This window comes from Trichoderma gamsii (assembly GCF_001481775.2).
Source record: "Trichoderma gamsii strain T6085 chromosome Unknown Scaffold_35.2, whole genome shotgun sequence".
In the NCBI taxonomy this organism is placed as follows: Eukaryota; Fungi; Ascomycota; class Sordariomycetes; order Hypocreales; family Hypocreaceae; genus Trichoderma; species Trichoderma gamsii.
This window is the reverse complement of record NW_020171372.1, coordinates 141,772-157,514: the sequence shown is the minus strand read 5'-3', so window position 1 is coordinate 157,514 and position 15,743 is coordinate 141,772. Positions and strand designations below refer to the sequence as shown.

The 15,743-nt window shown below is 48.8% G+C and overlaps 2 protein-coding genes across 2 annotated transcripts; both read left to right on the top strand.

The window, feature by feature from the left end:
* Positions 1 to 836: 836 nt before the first annotated feature.
* On the top strand, positions 837 to 3,468 carry TGAM01_v208400 (fungal specific transcription factor domain-containing protein; the record flags this gene model as incomplete). The annotated part of the gene is made up of 4 exons (XM_018808384.1): positions 837 to 849; positions 1,027 to 1,258; positions 1,387 to 2,443; positions 2,521 to 3,468. The coding sequence occupies 4 exons, from the start codon at positions 837 to 839 to the stop codon at positions 3,466 to 3,468; spliced, it is 2,250 nt and encodes a 749-aa protein (XP_018658430.1).
* Positions 3,469 to 3,889: 421 nt separating this feature from the next.
* TGAM01_v208399 (hypothetical protein) lies at positions 3,890 to 4,465 on the top strand (the record flags this gene model as incomplete). The annotated part of the gene is made up of 1 exon (XM_018808383.1): positions 3,890 to 4,465. One exon carries the CDS (start codon positions 3,890 to 3,892, stop codon positions 4,463 to 4,465), a length of 576 nt encoding a protein of 191 aa, XP_018658429.1.
* Between the last annotated feature and the right edge of the window lie 11,278 nt (positions 4,466 to 15,743).

Here is a 15,743-nt window from a genome sequence, read left to right as displayed (position 1 = left end):
TTTGTTTATATGCCTTGCGGGTAGGCTATAATGCTCTGCATATGCACTGCAACCCGTTTGAATTTGATTTTGCCTTTAATTCCTTTCATGCTACCCAACTGCTAGTACCTATGTAGCAAGTGATTATCGCCAGCAGTCCGCAGTAGGCACCTACCGCACTGTAGGATTCGCTTCCCTACCCCTTTTTTACCCCGGATTTTCTTTGGTTTGGGAGTTTTCCGCTTCTTTGACTGGGGCGGAAAGGAAGAGACACGCCATCTACCATAGTACATACTATTACTGTTTCCACTTCTCAGCACCTGCATGCCCAATACCGCACACTGAACCACCTTGGTGTTCTCAACAGTGTTGATCTTGCTCTAGAGGTTTCACTGCCAAGCATAAACCATCCATACACCTTGTCTATTTTTATTTTTTTATTTATCCCTGCGCCTAAACATGGGAGTCGTGTAACATCGTAGCTGCCACTTGTTAGCCGCTTGTGAGTCTTTCTTTCTCACATTTTCCACTGTGGTTGTCAGCAAAACTCAACGCCCCCCGTCGCTCTTGCCATTTGGGCATTTTTTGCGAGCCTTTTTCTCACCCTCCTCGGGAACTTTTTTTTTTTTTTTTTTTTTTTTTGCGAGCTCCTCGATTCTTATACACGCATGCGCACAGCCAGGCTGCATAGCTTGATTATCCTTCCTTTTCCGTTCTTGATGTTCTTCATGCACGGCACTATCATGCGCCTGACGTTCTTACTGGTTCTTGTTGTTTGATTGCCCGTTGACGCAGTGCTACCTACCATTCGCCTCTGCTGCTGTCGCGATTAACGATATCTAGCCTGGACCGAGATCATGTTTTACACCTGTGAGTGGAGTATCTACCCATCATGCAATGATTGCCTCTATTCCGAATACATCTCATCTCCTCCTCTCTCGCTCTGTTCCCCATGCCCAACTCGTCAATTGCATTTTTCATTTGTCCTTATCTTTTCCTATTTGCGCCACCCCAGATTGGCTAGCTAACAGGGGCGAAATGATACAGTCCAGGGTGTCAAGGGCAAGGCCGATCGGTCCCCTCAATCGTCATCGGACGGCAATCGGTCACAGGACGCAGCCGGCGGCAAGGCTGGCAAGAGTCTCCACGCCTGTCTCGAGTGCCAGCGCCGCAAGATCCGCTGCGACGGGAAGCAGCCTTGCAATCGCTGCCAGACTAGTCGATCGCGGAGGAGATGCGTGTATGAGCAGCATCGCCAGCGGCTTGTGCCGTCCAGGAAGTCAGTAGACTGCTCTCGCCTCGTTCTTATTCGAGTTGCTTTTACTCTTATCTTGACCGTGGAACTCTTCATTTATTTTTGAGTGCAATTTGAACATGTCCCTTCGGCTGCTAACTTCCATTATCTAGATCACTAGAGGAGATATCACGGAGTCTTGAAGAGTGCCGTTCTGTGCTGCGGCGCCTGTACCCTAACCATGAAGTCTCACAGCTTTTGTCACTGTCTCGCCAGGAGCTGCGGGATCTCCTGGACCAGCCAGTGCAGCAAGAGACTGTTGACGTCTCTGTAACACCCCCTTCTGTTGATGAGGCCCGGCATCCTCAAGAGCTTGAGAATATGCCCGCTCCAAAATCCGAGTGGGATGAGGAGCGGAGAGAAAAGGACCAGATGCCGGTTGAAGCCGACGATGTCAACGCTCTATCGTTCTCCATGGGCAAACAAGCGGCCTCGTATCTTGGTGCATCGTCCGTCAAAGTGGCCCTGACAGTCATGCTTCAAATCCAGCCACAACTACAGACTTTACTTGCGGCACAGTCATCTCCTGATGGCTCTAGTGATGAAAATGCTCGCACAAACAAGATACCACTCTTTCGTGCAGCTTCTAGATCCTCCAAAGCAAACCCTCCCATCCCATGGACTTACAAAGGGCAGGCTCTCATCGACGCTTATTTTAAGCGTGTTCATTGTCTGGCTCCCATGTTAGACGAGAAATCGTTTCGTAAGCATTATAATGAAGGTCGTCGATGCGACGCGCCGTGGCTCTCCCTGCTCAACATGGTCTTTGCCACAAGCAGCATCATGTCTACACCGTCAAGCAACCTGAGTCACATCAAATACTACAATCAAGCCATAGAGCACTTCCATCTCAGTGCCTTTGGAAGCAGCCACATCGAGACAATTCAAGCCCTAGCACTACTGGGGGGCTATTATCTCCACTACATCAACCGTCCAAACATGGCCAATGCCATCATTGGCGCCATCTTGCGAATGGCAACCGCTCTCGGTCTACATCGAGAGCCGCCGCCAGAAGAGCAGTCTGACACAGCGGTAATTGAGACGCGGCGACGCACTTGGTGGACGCTGTTTTGCCTCGATACTTGGGGAACTACCACTCTAGGCCGACCTTCGTTTGGGCGATGGGGGCCGGCAATCAATATCCAGCCTCCTAAGCTTATCACAGAGCAAGTATGGCTTGCCCTCTATACGTTATACCAACGCTTGCTTTTTTATACTCCATGTTGGCTAACAATCTCATTCAACAGGAAGAAGCCGACTCTGCACAGTATGCCGGCATCATGCCTCTACTAGAAAATATCAAATTCTGCAAAATCGCAACAAAGGTCCAAGACATGCTCGCAATGAACCCTCTACTAAATATGGAAGATCGCAGCCACTTGGACAGCCTTCTTGTCGACTGGTACAACAATCTTCCTTGGCTTCTTCGTTCCACGGAGCCCTGTGTAGAACCACTCCATCTTTCGCGAAGCATCATGATATGGCGGTATTGGAATTTGCGTATGCTGCTTTACCGCCCAGTACTTCTTACCCTAGCCTGCAAAACCCAGCCACCTTTTGAAGAACAAGACGTGGTTGCCGTGCAGACTTGCCAAAATGCTGCGCGGGAGACTATTGATAGCATATCAATGGGGTGGACACGGCAGCAAATGTCTGGGTGGAACGCCGTATGGTTCCTATATCAGGCTGCCATGATACCGCTGGTTAGTATCCTATGGCAACCTGACAATCCATCTGTCGTCCAGTGGCGCGCTCAAGTCGAGTCGATCCTCGACCTGTTTGAGGCAATGCAAGACTGGTCGCTTACGGCACGCCGCAGCCGAGACGTCGTCAGCCGTCTTCTGGAAGCCAGCTCTCAGATTTCCAATGCAAGACAAGGAGCTGGCCTTCACGGTCCCTCTCTTCAGAAAGGGGGGCCAAGCGGCGAAATAAGCGGGTTCTGGGGAAGCGAAGGGGCTGATGCCGCCCTTCCCAGCGGCTACGGCACCGGGGACATTGTCGATATGCTGGATCAAGACTGGCCGTGGGATATGGATGTTGATGGGCTGGCCTGGGGGCAGCAGATTCCTCTGCTGGAGGAAGATGGCAGCTACAGCGTCGACGACGGTTCCATGGGCGTGGATTATCTGTCGCTGGCAACTGCAGAAAGAGTTGAAAGCGATGCTTTGTCGCAACCTCCACAGCCGCCGCCCTAGAATCTTCTTAAAAAGCCAACGCTCTATTTCAACCACTTATCGAAGCAGAGTCTGCTCTTCTTCGCTCTACTATACCCGACCCGTTCTTCTTCTTCGCTTACTCTGTGGCAGTATTTTGCTCCAAGACGCTATATGCACTTTGCCTGGGGCGGGTTACTCCCGGTTTCTACCTCCGAGTCAAGTAAATAGCGGGGTCGTGGCGGCGTAAGACTCACTCAATTAGTCCCGCTCGACAGCACAGGCCTATCGTACTTGGAACTTGTATATAAAAAACAGAGGGCTACAAAGGGCTACGCCGGGAATTCTGCGAGGAAAAACATTCGCTCCAAGATTGTAATTAGCGCCTTCATTGTACAAGTCTACAGCGCAATTATTTCTAATCATACTTGCAGAGAAGAACAAGCAAAGGGTACAAGAAATGATGGCAGAGCAAGCCACCCAGGTCGTCGTCGCTTCGCACAACCCCGTCAAGATCTCAGCCGCAAGGGAAGGGTTCAGCGGCATGTTTCCCTCTCAGACATTCTCCTTTACTGGGCTCAGTGTGCCGTCCGGCGTTGCTGACCAGCCCATGACGGACGCGGAAACCCTGCAGGGAGCCAGGAACCGAGCTCGCAACGCCCGCGAAGCAAAGCCAGAGGCCGACTATTGGGTTGGCATCGAGGGCGGCGTGGACGACAGCGGAGATGCAATGGAAACATTTGCCTGGGTCGTCGTGCTGGGCAAGCATCTTGAACCAGCAGCCGAATCGGAGCGAATGGGCCGGGCTCGCACGGCAGCATTCTTCCAGCCGGAAGAAGTGGCGAGGTTGGTGCGCAGTGGCATGGAACTTGGACCAGCGGGCGATCAGGTGTTTGGCAGCGAAAACTCGAAGCAGCATAGCGGATCAATAGGTCTGCTGACTGGAGACTTGATCAATCGGTCGGCATACTATGTGCCAGCGGTCATTGGAGCGCTGATTCCATTCCGGAACTCGAATCTGACATTTACTCACTTTTGAGAAAAAAAAATGAGGCTCATGCAAATGAATGAAGACTACATACAGAGGGAAAGTGAAGACTGAGAAAGGGTCCCGATGATGAAGAGGCTACGGAGTATAAGTCCATATACAAGTTTGACTAAGACTAACGCTGGGTGACGGACTAGCCCAGCAGTCACCTAAAGAGAGATGTGGAAAGAATGCATAAGAGAGAAAGGAGCGAATTTTGCCTCACCAAATTACTACCATAACAAATTAACTGGATATCACTACAAGCTCAGCAATCCCCTGATGTATCTGAGAGCCAGTTTCATTTGCTATGACTGCTAGCCATGGCAAGCAGATCTTTCGCTGCTATATTCTAGAAAATTCTTCTTCACAATGGCCTCTCAAGCAAGTAGTCGCTCTTTACTGACTTTTAGCTCAGTTGACAGCCAGTAGGACATACTGACGGCAAATAGTTGCATGAAGCATGTGAGTCGCAGCAAAGAATCTTTGAGAAGCAATTCACTTACTCGTGCACGGTCAAATTCGGCCTTCTTAGCTGACTCGTTGGTACCCGAGTTATCTTCACTTTGTTTCAGCCACTCTTTGTCTTGCTTACTACTACTTTGTATTTCGAGTCTCTTTTGGCCACATTTTGCTACTAATGCAGCATCTGGAATGCTCGAGAAGACTGTAGCATATATATGGCGTCCACCAATCTCTATCCGGTCGTTCTTGTTCCCACGACTCGGGGTATCGCTATCAGGACAATTACTCCGAAAACGGCGGGCGTGTCTGCTGTTAAGCTGAGTGTAACGCCGCGTACTATTTCTAGCTGAGAAACAGAGTTTAGTTTTCATCCTTCAAGCCACCACGTGTTGGGGCTTGCTTCTCTGTTAGCTACTAAATGCTTTGGGGAAAGTTGGAAAAGCTGAAGGGGGAGGGGTGAGATTGAGATGCGATCATCACGATGTCTCCAGGCGGGTCGTATTGGTAGCAGCCCTACCATCATGAGACCGCCCTCGGGAAGGCCGCTCATCCCACGTGGTATGAAGAAGCCACAGCTGAAAGGCTTCTAGGTTCCTCAAGCCTCGAAAGAGAAGAGTTCGAATGTCTCCTCTTCTCTAGTTCAAGAGAAAGTGGCGCCACCAACGACACCAGGAGCTGAGGGGAGTATGAGCATAGCCATCCAAATCAGAAGCTTCATGTGTGATCATGCATCTAGGACACCCACTTCTGTGCAAAACGGGGCGCATTTTACCGCCTAAACTTCTGAACAAAAAGAGTCCTTCCGATTTCGGTATGGAGAAAGAAAAAGCTCCCTTCTTGAACATTCTAAGTGCAGCGCCTATGGGCTTCCAAGGCCTGGCATTGAACGTTTAGACGCGATAGCTAATGAGAGTTTGCAGTTCCTGCATATTCTCCTATCCCTCTTCACGCAGCTATACTTCAAGCTTTACTACTGTTGTCATTTACACCGCTGCTGCTGCTGTTACTGCTACGATATACTCCCTTCTTTTGCCGCTGTTAACTGCAGGTGATGTCACTTTGTCAAGAGAGCCTACTATTGGTGCAAAAGTCGAGATGCTGCTCGAAGACTTGGAGCGGCGAGGCTGAAGATGGAGAAAAAAGTTCCACGAATTTGATGCTAGGATCTTTAGCACGATTCTATTTTCGGAAATAGGGTTACGAGATGAACCAACAGACGAATAGCAGCGTGCAAGAGACATGTAGCTAAGAAGCTCTAGCTAATATAGGAAGTTGGCGGCGCCATGGCGAAGATGAACGCAGAACTAATATTAGATCGACTTGGAGGAGGTCAAGATGCCGACCAACAACACATGGCTGGACGCCGGCTTCTACAGCTTCCGGCATGTCGACTGGATAGTTCAAAATAGTGTCTGGTCTCTCAACTCTCTCAACCCAACTCACACACCACACCACAGGCACGCCGCAAATCACGCCGCACGCTACGGCAACAGCTACGCTACGCCATGTTTTCGTTACAAGGCTTGAAGATCAGCTCCTGTTGGGCGTCGATCAAGATGTTTATATTTCCAATTTGGGTGGCGCTCCGGTGGGCGATCCACGATCCACGATCCACAGGGTTTCTTACTGCTTTTGAACCACAGGCCGGGTGACGGCACGGAGCGCGGGGCACAGAGCACGGAGCAATGTGGGGAAGAGGAGAAGAAACATCCCTCAAAGACCGGAGAATGGACTGTTGAAAGCAAAGCTAAATGTTGAGTGTTTGTTACAGTATCATAAGGGAAACATGAAAGAAAGACGGGCGGGCGTTCAACCCAACAGAGCAAGGGTTTTCACTATAGACTTCAGCCTTCCGCAAGCAGCGCAGCATCCCCTAGCGTCGGGGCCGATTTAGCTCGTCCGAATCATCCAGCTTCATCCTGATTAGCGGTGCTAGCAAATGCTGTTGGTGGCGCTTTTTCTCAAGAGCTTTATCTCTCTCTTAGATTTTCAGGCGTGTGTCTTGTGCGCCACGGGCTGAAATCTGTGTCGAGATCGGACACGTGGCATGAGACGCCATGGTGAGATGTTTCCATTTGATGTTATCGCCAAAACAGTGGATATCGGAGAGTAGAGTTGAGACTACACGGAAGGCTATACGAGCTTGGGCGAGGCGCATCAGTTGACACTAGTCCTGGTCAATACAACACAGCTCACTTACTCACTTACAGACAGTCGTTTATGTACCAGGAACGGCAGTGTATGAGAGCTGTGTGAGTGAGTGCGGTCTCACCTGAGAGCTACGACACATCGTATGAGTCTCAGCTCGTCAGATCGATACGATTATATATCTTGCAATTTAAAGGACGTCCAGAAGATGAAGTGATGGAGAAGAAGGCATGTGTCTCTCAGCATCGTGCGGCAATTCATGTTCAAGGCTTCAGACTATGCTTACCGTCTCATGTCTCTTGGCTACAAGGAGCAGTGCAAAAGGCCCCCTCAGTCTGAAGCATCGTGAGCGAGAAGATGATGTGTTTTGTTGTCAAGTCATCTCACAATGATCATTTCACAAACAAAAGAGAGAGAGAGAAATTGGCCGAAACGAAATGTTCGTTCCGGGTTCTTTGTAAATTATCTATCTATCTACGAAAAAGAGCGTTCCTGTTCCGTCGTCCCTATCCCTAAAATCCCATTACAATCCCTTCATCCCAGTGATAATCCACCCCTAAAAACCAGTCCATGCAATCCAGTGTCCACCCCAAAGTCAGTCCGATGCAGCCCGTTGTCCTCCCCCGGTGTCCAATCCATTACTCATCCCAATTCCCCGTCCCATCCATCCATCCATCCATCCATTAATCCCTTCATCCCAATTTCCATCTCAATGCCCTTCCCCAGTACCCTATTCCATTGCCCTGTCCCGGTGTCCCCCCAATTACCCCTCATAGTTCCCAACCAGCCATCCAATCCCAGTCCAGTCCAGATTCCATCCTCGAGATCTTTCAGAAGATCTGGCTCCTAAGAAAAAAAGAAAGGAAAAAGAAGGAAACAAAGGAAAAGAAAGAAAGACAAAGAAAATAGAATGAAAATAGCTGACACAGCAGAGTGGTACTTGGCAAATCTCTGCCCGTGTCGCTATTGTTTTCCTCGGGGCCAGAAAGAGTCTTTCCTCCCCTCCACAAGGCATTGTCTTAGTGATCCGACGAGCTCTTTTCCCCTTGACTAAAAGGAGAGCTCCAGTCTCTCTCTCTCTCAAAGTTGCTGAGGGACCACGACAAGAGACCTAACTTGCGCGACACTGCACATCAAGCAAAAAGAAAGCGTGTCGGGGAAGAACACGGTTGCTATAGCAGCAGTATCGCGCAAGTTTCCCTGTTTTCTTGCCAGGTTGTGTTGCCTATCGTAGTTAATAGGCAACCGAGATACGTCGTACGGAAAAAGACGCTAAGAGAAGAAGAGAAACTCGATTTCCCTCGCCGACTCTTAGAAAAACGATTTCCGTGCGTACCCCTCGGCCTGCAGAGATGACAAAGTGTCACGCAGAACCGCCTGGCAATGGATCGAAGATGTTGACAGAAGAAATATTGCTTTTCTTCCGGCCACTTTGGAATGACATCTTCGATAGAAACCCCTGATAACCTGTTTCACCAAGAAGATGAACTGAAACCCCAGAAACACTGATTCATCAAGAAGATGAATCAAGAAAGAGTGTGGGAAGAGATTCACATCAAAAGAAAATCCAAGAAAGTCAATGCTCTCAACATAGAAAGTCTTCCCTGGTCTTCCAAGAGCCATGCCATGATGCGTATTTGCCTCTTGGAAGACCGTCTACCTTTTCAGGTAGATGAAACCCAGAGATGCCCGATTTGAAATGGTCAGAATGCTGGAAGTCGATGACTTGGACCAGTATTCGCTGAGGCATATTTGACAAGTCAACTACTTGCCGAGAATCCAGTCCCCCAAGAAAGCACAGATTGATGCCATGGCTAGCATTTGCTTCTTGGGGGAATGGTCTATCTTCGCAGATAGATACAGACCGAGTATTTCCTCAAGAAATCCCCCCTCCTTCGATTCGAGCGTTTTTTTATGGCATTTTTCCTTTTCAATCTTTTTTGGAAAGAGGCTTTTGTGAAGGTTTTCTTTGTTGGAGCTGTTGGAGCGTCTGTTGGAGCGTCTTGTTGGAGCGTCTATTTTTTTTGCGGTCCTCCCCCAGTTCCGCATGGCCATGGCGATGCCAGTCGTGGGGGAGTTTTGCAATCAGAGGGACTGTTACCAATGAAATTGTTAGGTAGAGTCTTTGAGTATCAAGATGGTGTTTGGTTCACTTACTTGCTGTTTTAATTTATGAGGAGCAGATGACGAAAAGGAAATGCCAAAAATGGCTCGGAACGGACATAGTCCCCCCGGGGGGGCTACCTTTCATGATAGTATCAGTAAGGGCTCATGGAGGGAGAGAAAGGCAGAAGATGTTGGTACTTACCTTTGAAGAGCCCCCCAGGGATTGGGATCACTTGGAAATAGGTCAGAAGCTCGACGAAGTGTGCCGGTGAGGGCCGGAGGTGGAAATGATGAGAAATGAAGATGAGGATGATGGAAAGAAAGAAGGAATGTTTCAATGAGAGAGAAGAGGAGCGCTTATATATACATTTTATCTCTCAGTCACTCAAAACGCCGCACTCACACGGCAAAGATTCTTACTCATGAGTGGCAAACTGTAGAACCTAGTGGGCTTGAGAGGTGGGCAACGAACGCTGACCCAAGACATATTACGTTGGAATCTATCGTAAGTCACTGCCCTAGATGACGTTTACAAGGCTTGCTAACTGGAAATCTAATCTAGTCATGTAGGAGAAAGGAGAAGTGAAGTCTTGTCTTGACACTATTGGACCCAGGGATCCATCTTCGGACGAGTTCCTATTGGCATTCCCTCACCGGCTGCACCAAAGTGGCATGGGAACAGCATTAGTGGCCAAGAGCTGAAAGAGAAAAAGAAACGAGTGCAGTAAGACATTGTGGCGTGGTATATTACGAGAAAGAAGGGGGTCATATGCGTTAAAATGAGGCGAGTTCGTGGAATTATGCCAGTAATACCAACTTACCGATCTCATTTGAGCCAAGATGACTTGTCATCATTGCGATTGCCTGGTCCCTAATGGTTGAAGCAATGCAGGAGATTTTCATGGCCAATGACAGGATGGTAGTTGCCGCCGGGTGGCTTTCCATGGCCGGACATGGCTGCCGTGCCGTGCTGTGGCTTTTTTTTTATCTTGAAATTACGATGACTGCGATGGATTGCAAGTTTTTTGCATTAGGGCGGATGACGGCAATAAGAGGCTGCTGCGAAATGCGCTGATAGGAAACAGGTGAGTTGAGTATGTTTATGGCGTGCTGGATGCTGTATTCGGCTGCGCATATTGCATATCTGTAAGAGATACAGGACAATGGCATGCAATACTGCCTGCTACCTACTACCTGAAACAGAGTAATACTACGACGGATATTGGAGAGTAAACGCAAAGCAAGACGACACGCACCGTGCAGTAAGTATGAGATATATGAGAATTCCTAATAATAGCCTTCTCGGGTGCTAGGCCTGGTACGGGGAAATCCCAAAGTACATGCAGTCGGTTCGTCTATTCTTCCCCAGTTTAGATATGGTCATCATGCTGATGCTTGTCATCGGTCTTGGGGGTCAGGCACTAACGCTTGTTTCGTATAGCGGCTGCTGTAACTCGGTCACGCATGCAGAGCACGGTTAAATGCAAGTAGCAATATCTCGGGATATATCGTGCTCGAATGAGGAGACCGGTGGGAGTGTTGAGCAGAAGCAAACAGCTGTACACGTCAACTCGCAGATATTACAGCTTGCGTCAATCCTTCTGCTAGTTTGTATTACTTATTACTATCAGCACTCTATCTGTCGACTGAATCATGGGGCCACTTGCACTGGCACGTATGACACATCATGGATCGCGGGGAGTGGAATTGTCTGCCGAGAGTCGTGGCATCCAAGATAATCTCGGGACTACCAGGGCTATTGATTGGACGGTAACTGGGAGGTTGGGTCATGCGTGGAAGTCCTACTTATACAGCATATACGAGGAAGTAAGGTACTGATCGAGGGGCTGGGACGCAAGACTGCCCGACCTGTATCAAAGCAAAGCAAAATATTCCCATTCAGCTGCGGAGTATCTTACAACACTCTTGCTCCTTTACTGGCCCTACCTCGGTATGACCAAATTGATGCCCGAGCGGGACTGGACACTGAAGGAGACACAGATTTCGCCCGAGTCTTGCTCTTTTTTTCCTCTCGTTTCGTTGGCTTGCTTCATGTGCAAGAGTAGATATGAGTATATGCTCTCTGCCTACAGTACTGCTCGATGCTACTGTGTGCCAGGACAAGGGGCATATATTGCTTACCATTGCAGCTGACGGACTGGATGGCTCGTCCAAACACGTACTAGGCACTTTACAGGCAGCGTACGAGTATCCGCCCCCTCCATTTTTTCCTATCCTCTGGACGATTCCTATGGTCTCGAGCATCTTGTACAGCTACAAAGTATCCAGCAGCAACGCTTGCAACTCAGACGAGGCTGCCCCTCCTACGTCGCCCCCCATAACGCTCCGCTTCCATTGGGCTACTGCAGGTCCTGGTGGAGCACTCGGCAGAGGATTCATGCAGCTAGATGATGCACGTCGGGAAACAGGTTAGCGTCGAGAAGGACAAGTGGAGGGGGGCGTCTCGCGTCTTATGTGAGTGTACTTGTGCAACTTGAAGCAAGTTGACAGGGACGTTGATAATACAGGCATGTATGGGTACAAGGTCTGGTACTGATACCAAGCTCAAGTGGCGAGGAGCAGTCAAAGAAGGGAAATCGAGATCCTATCCAGTCCTGGCGTTGACCGGACGCACTTGTTGCAGGAGTCTGGCCCCCGGTTGATTGTGTCGAGCTCCCAGGGTTACAGCGGCAAAGGCCGGTGAGATATTGAGGCCAATACTATGAATCGATCAGTCAGTCACGTTTAGAGAGGGTGTTGAACACCTGAAGCTCACAATTCAATTTGTTTGATGACATTGGCACAGAAGTTAGGAGTTTATGCGGCTCGTGTATATTTGCTTGCTCGTTCAGGTGTGGGCGCTTTGCCGCCACATCTAATCTGTGTGTTCGCGCCGAATAGGTGAGACTCACAAGACAAATGTATGAGGAATGATCGCCTATAATACGTTGTTCATATAATTCTGTGGACTTTTTGCGTGGTCAGGATTGAGTTGGTATCTGCTATCTTCTATGATGCTCAGATCAGTCATCAAAAAATCATCATCGTTTCACCCTGAAGCTTAGATAGAATGTAGATACAAGGCCAATCGTGACAAAGCACGATATTATGCAAAAGTTTCCCTCCTCTAGATCTTCGGAGGATAATTTGTGACAGTATTCCCTGCTGCTCTTCAAGTGGAATCCATTAGCTCGCGAGCCAATTGAGACTAATTCTACGGCAGCATCCAAACACCACGAAGATGCTTGTTTATCATCGAGTGATAATTGTCTGGATCATTGTGCTCTAATCATCTTTATCACTTCGAGCTACTCACCCGACTCCTCTCTTGGCCGCAGGAGTGACGCCGTCTATAGCCTCGAGCTACTCAACTCAGAACTGTGCTCGACCAGCCATACCACACTCTAAAAGAGCCTTTTTAGTCTTATTAGTGATGAAAGCTTGAAAGTATATTGCCCCAGCGCCAATATTTACAGATAGAAGCTTGGCTCAGTGGTATATATACCCCAAGAATAAAGCCAAATCAAGTTTATAGTCAGCTTGCCGCATCTTGTAGTTCCAACAAGCATTTCACACCACTCAATGTAGCCAGCTCTCATGCAGCAGTTTTTAGGCTATGGTCGTGATAAAGGTCATAGAAAATAAGAACCACAAGAAAATTGAGCGTGAGACCAGAGTGTATCGCCGCCTCGATTCCTTTCATGGTCCACACGTCCTTGTATCGGATGGCTACTTGCACCGCCTGGTTCAAGCGTTGCCTATAGCCGCCGCAACTATCACTGCTCCTTGCTGACACTCAGAGCATGTTTTATAAATGGCACAGCGATTTTCTCACGGTGGTAAACTATACATGGTCTTTAATTCGCAGACTTTATTCTCGGCTCTTGAGTTTGAGACGTAGGGTCCGCACCGGTAAGAGAAACCATGGCAATATACACGACATGATTCCAAAAGAAGATCACAGTGAATTTAATGAAAAGGCTGTTGCATTTTCAGCTCTATTTACGCACAGACGTCCAAAATGTTTAGAACTTTAGCTATGAACAAATCATCCCAATCTTGCCTGCCCCTCTTCCGAAATGAAGAAAACAAGTGGGCGATATATGTTTCGAGGCTGTAAGAGAGATGCTGAGCGAGTGCTGGGTTCCTTCTGTGCTTTTTCTCTTCTCTTCTATGTGCAATATCTCTAAAATGAGGGTTATCAAGAAAAGACTCTGGGCAATAAATAACTAGGCGAGGCGTGTTATAAATGGCGTCGACTTTCTCATCTTTTTTACTTTCTATGGCGTGCGGTCGCTCTTCAAAACACAACCGAGCTCTACGTTCAGCTGGCCTTGTTCCGTAGATTTTACCCAACAGCTCACTTACTGATTCAATCTACACGCAATTTTGGTAGTAGAACTACATAATACTGTGCCAGCGCAAGGAGTCTTGAAGACAATTGGCGTACATTCCGAGTCCTTCCTTAATCTTGATCAGCAAGACTAGTATAGCCAAACGCCTATCTATCTATGTCCGATCCTGCTTTCCAAGACTTCCGTTAAGCGCCGGCATAAATTCTTGATCTCGAGGCTGTTCGGCTCGAAAGTTGCTTGGCTTGCTAAGACAACGCCTCGTTCACAGCTCAAAAGCTCTAGTGACGATGGAACCCAAGGTCAAAACAATAGGAAGGTCGAGAATTTTCGGGCGCAAGAGAGACAATTTTCCAAGATATGGGGGATATCTCATTGACCAGAAGAGAAAAGTTCGCCGTTCATCTTCTCTTCCTTTCTTTCTCGCAAGCCTTATCGTAAGTGAGGCTAATCAATCTTGGGTCCGCTAGCTAAACGATTGGAAGGCCTTAAATTTTTCGGGCGCAAGGGATGACTATTTGTGAGACACGGTGTCGCCTGATTCTCTCAAGGCCACGCGCCACGTCTTGACTGAGAGGCTCAAAAGTCTTGAATAACATGGAGGCTGCAATTAAACGATTAGAAGGCCGTGGACTCTTGGGCGCAACAAACAGTCGATTTTTATAGATGATTGCCTTGCTATAAAAGGTGTGTGCAATATGCTGCCTCACATTTTTCCAAGTGTATCACCGAAAGCCTCAGCTGCACGCTTACCCGAGAGGCATCGATAATGCTGATGTAAAGTCCAACCACTATGTCATTTGAAGCCTGTGCATGTTTTGGTACGTGTTCATTAATTATTAAAGAAGAGAAGAGTATTGGATAGCTCTTGTGACATGAGATCTTTTGTGGCCGCAGCCTTCACTCAAATTTAGCAAATCTAGAGAATACCAGTACTGTAAGCATGCAAATTGATCCCACAGAGGTCTTTGACGCACGAACATTGCGGAGAGCTGGCCAGCAGCACCACAATAGCTACGTAAAATTCGGGCTACACGACCACTCTAATGACAGACAAAAATTATCGCTATGATTCATCGCCGTCTTGCCTTTTTCGTTTCTCTCTTGCTCAAAGGAGCAGGCCTGGCAGCGTGCGCAGATACGAGGTAGCATGTAGATACGAATCAGCACGTGCAGATACGAAGCCTGCTGGCCTGCCTGCTTTCCGTATTTCCTTAGCTCTCTTGGCTCTTTACTGCCACCTGCCAAGCAGCGCAAGGACGGCACCTTTTACTTCTACAGTATCAATAGCGAGGCGATGCACGTCACGGAGTTGCGGCAGTGCATAAATGGTGCAAGCGCGGGTAATTAGTACGAGAATCGCGGCCTGTGATTGGCTGCGGCCGGGCCTGTCAGGGCAGTTCCTGGCGCCTTTCTGGCAAAGGAAATTAGGATGGTAGAGGCAGGTGCGGCGCAGAGTGAGTGCCCTCTTCATTCATGTGCGCACACAACAAGGAACTGGGGGAATCAAAGAGACAAAGAAAATCAAGGCAGTTCAATCTTGCACATCCATTGGCGTCTCGTTTTCGATCTACTTACTGCCTACCAGGATAGTAGATGCCCATCGCAGTATTTCCCCTCCCATCTCTTCTTTGCATCGCACCTCCGCGCTATTTATACAGCAAAAGGGAAAAAAAAAGTGGCCAAGATCCGCCATCGAAATGTGAGACGGCTACGGCACACACACGGTATGGATCTGCTGGCCCCCCTGAGCCGGGAAACTAAACAACGCTTACTGGCACTGGCCAGTTACGAGCAGCAGAGCAGCAACTGGTCCGGCCAGGGGTCCCCAGTTCTCGTTTCGCCTCGTCGAATGAGCGAGCCATTTGCTGCTCTTTTCAGGAGAAGCAAGGGCCCCGTATTTTATTTTAATCTGCTAGTACGGAGAACGGCGCACGACCAGCAGCTCGGCGGCCTCGTATCCTTACCCTTTATGCGTGCGATGCCGTCAATACCGTCCAGTTTGCTCGATCTGCGAGCGGATACCACTTTCATACGGCCCTGAAACGGCGCTGTCGGGGGACTCAGCCACCACCCTTGGACGCGTCCTCGTAACAATCTGCATCAACCGCTCACTCAACTCTCGTTTTCCACTCTCCACGTTCTCTCCGCTCCATTCGCTCATTTTCCCACCCTACGCCGGATTCCTGTCGCTGCTCTGTTCTTCTTCCTTCCCCCAG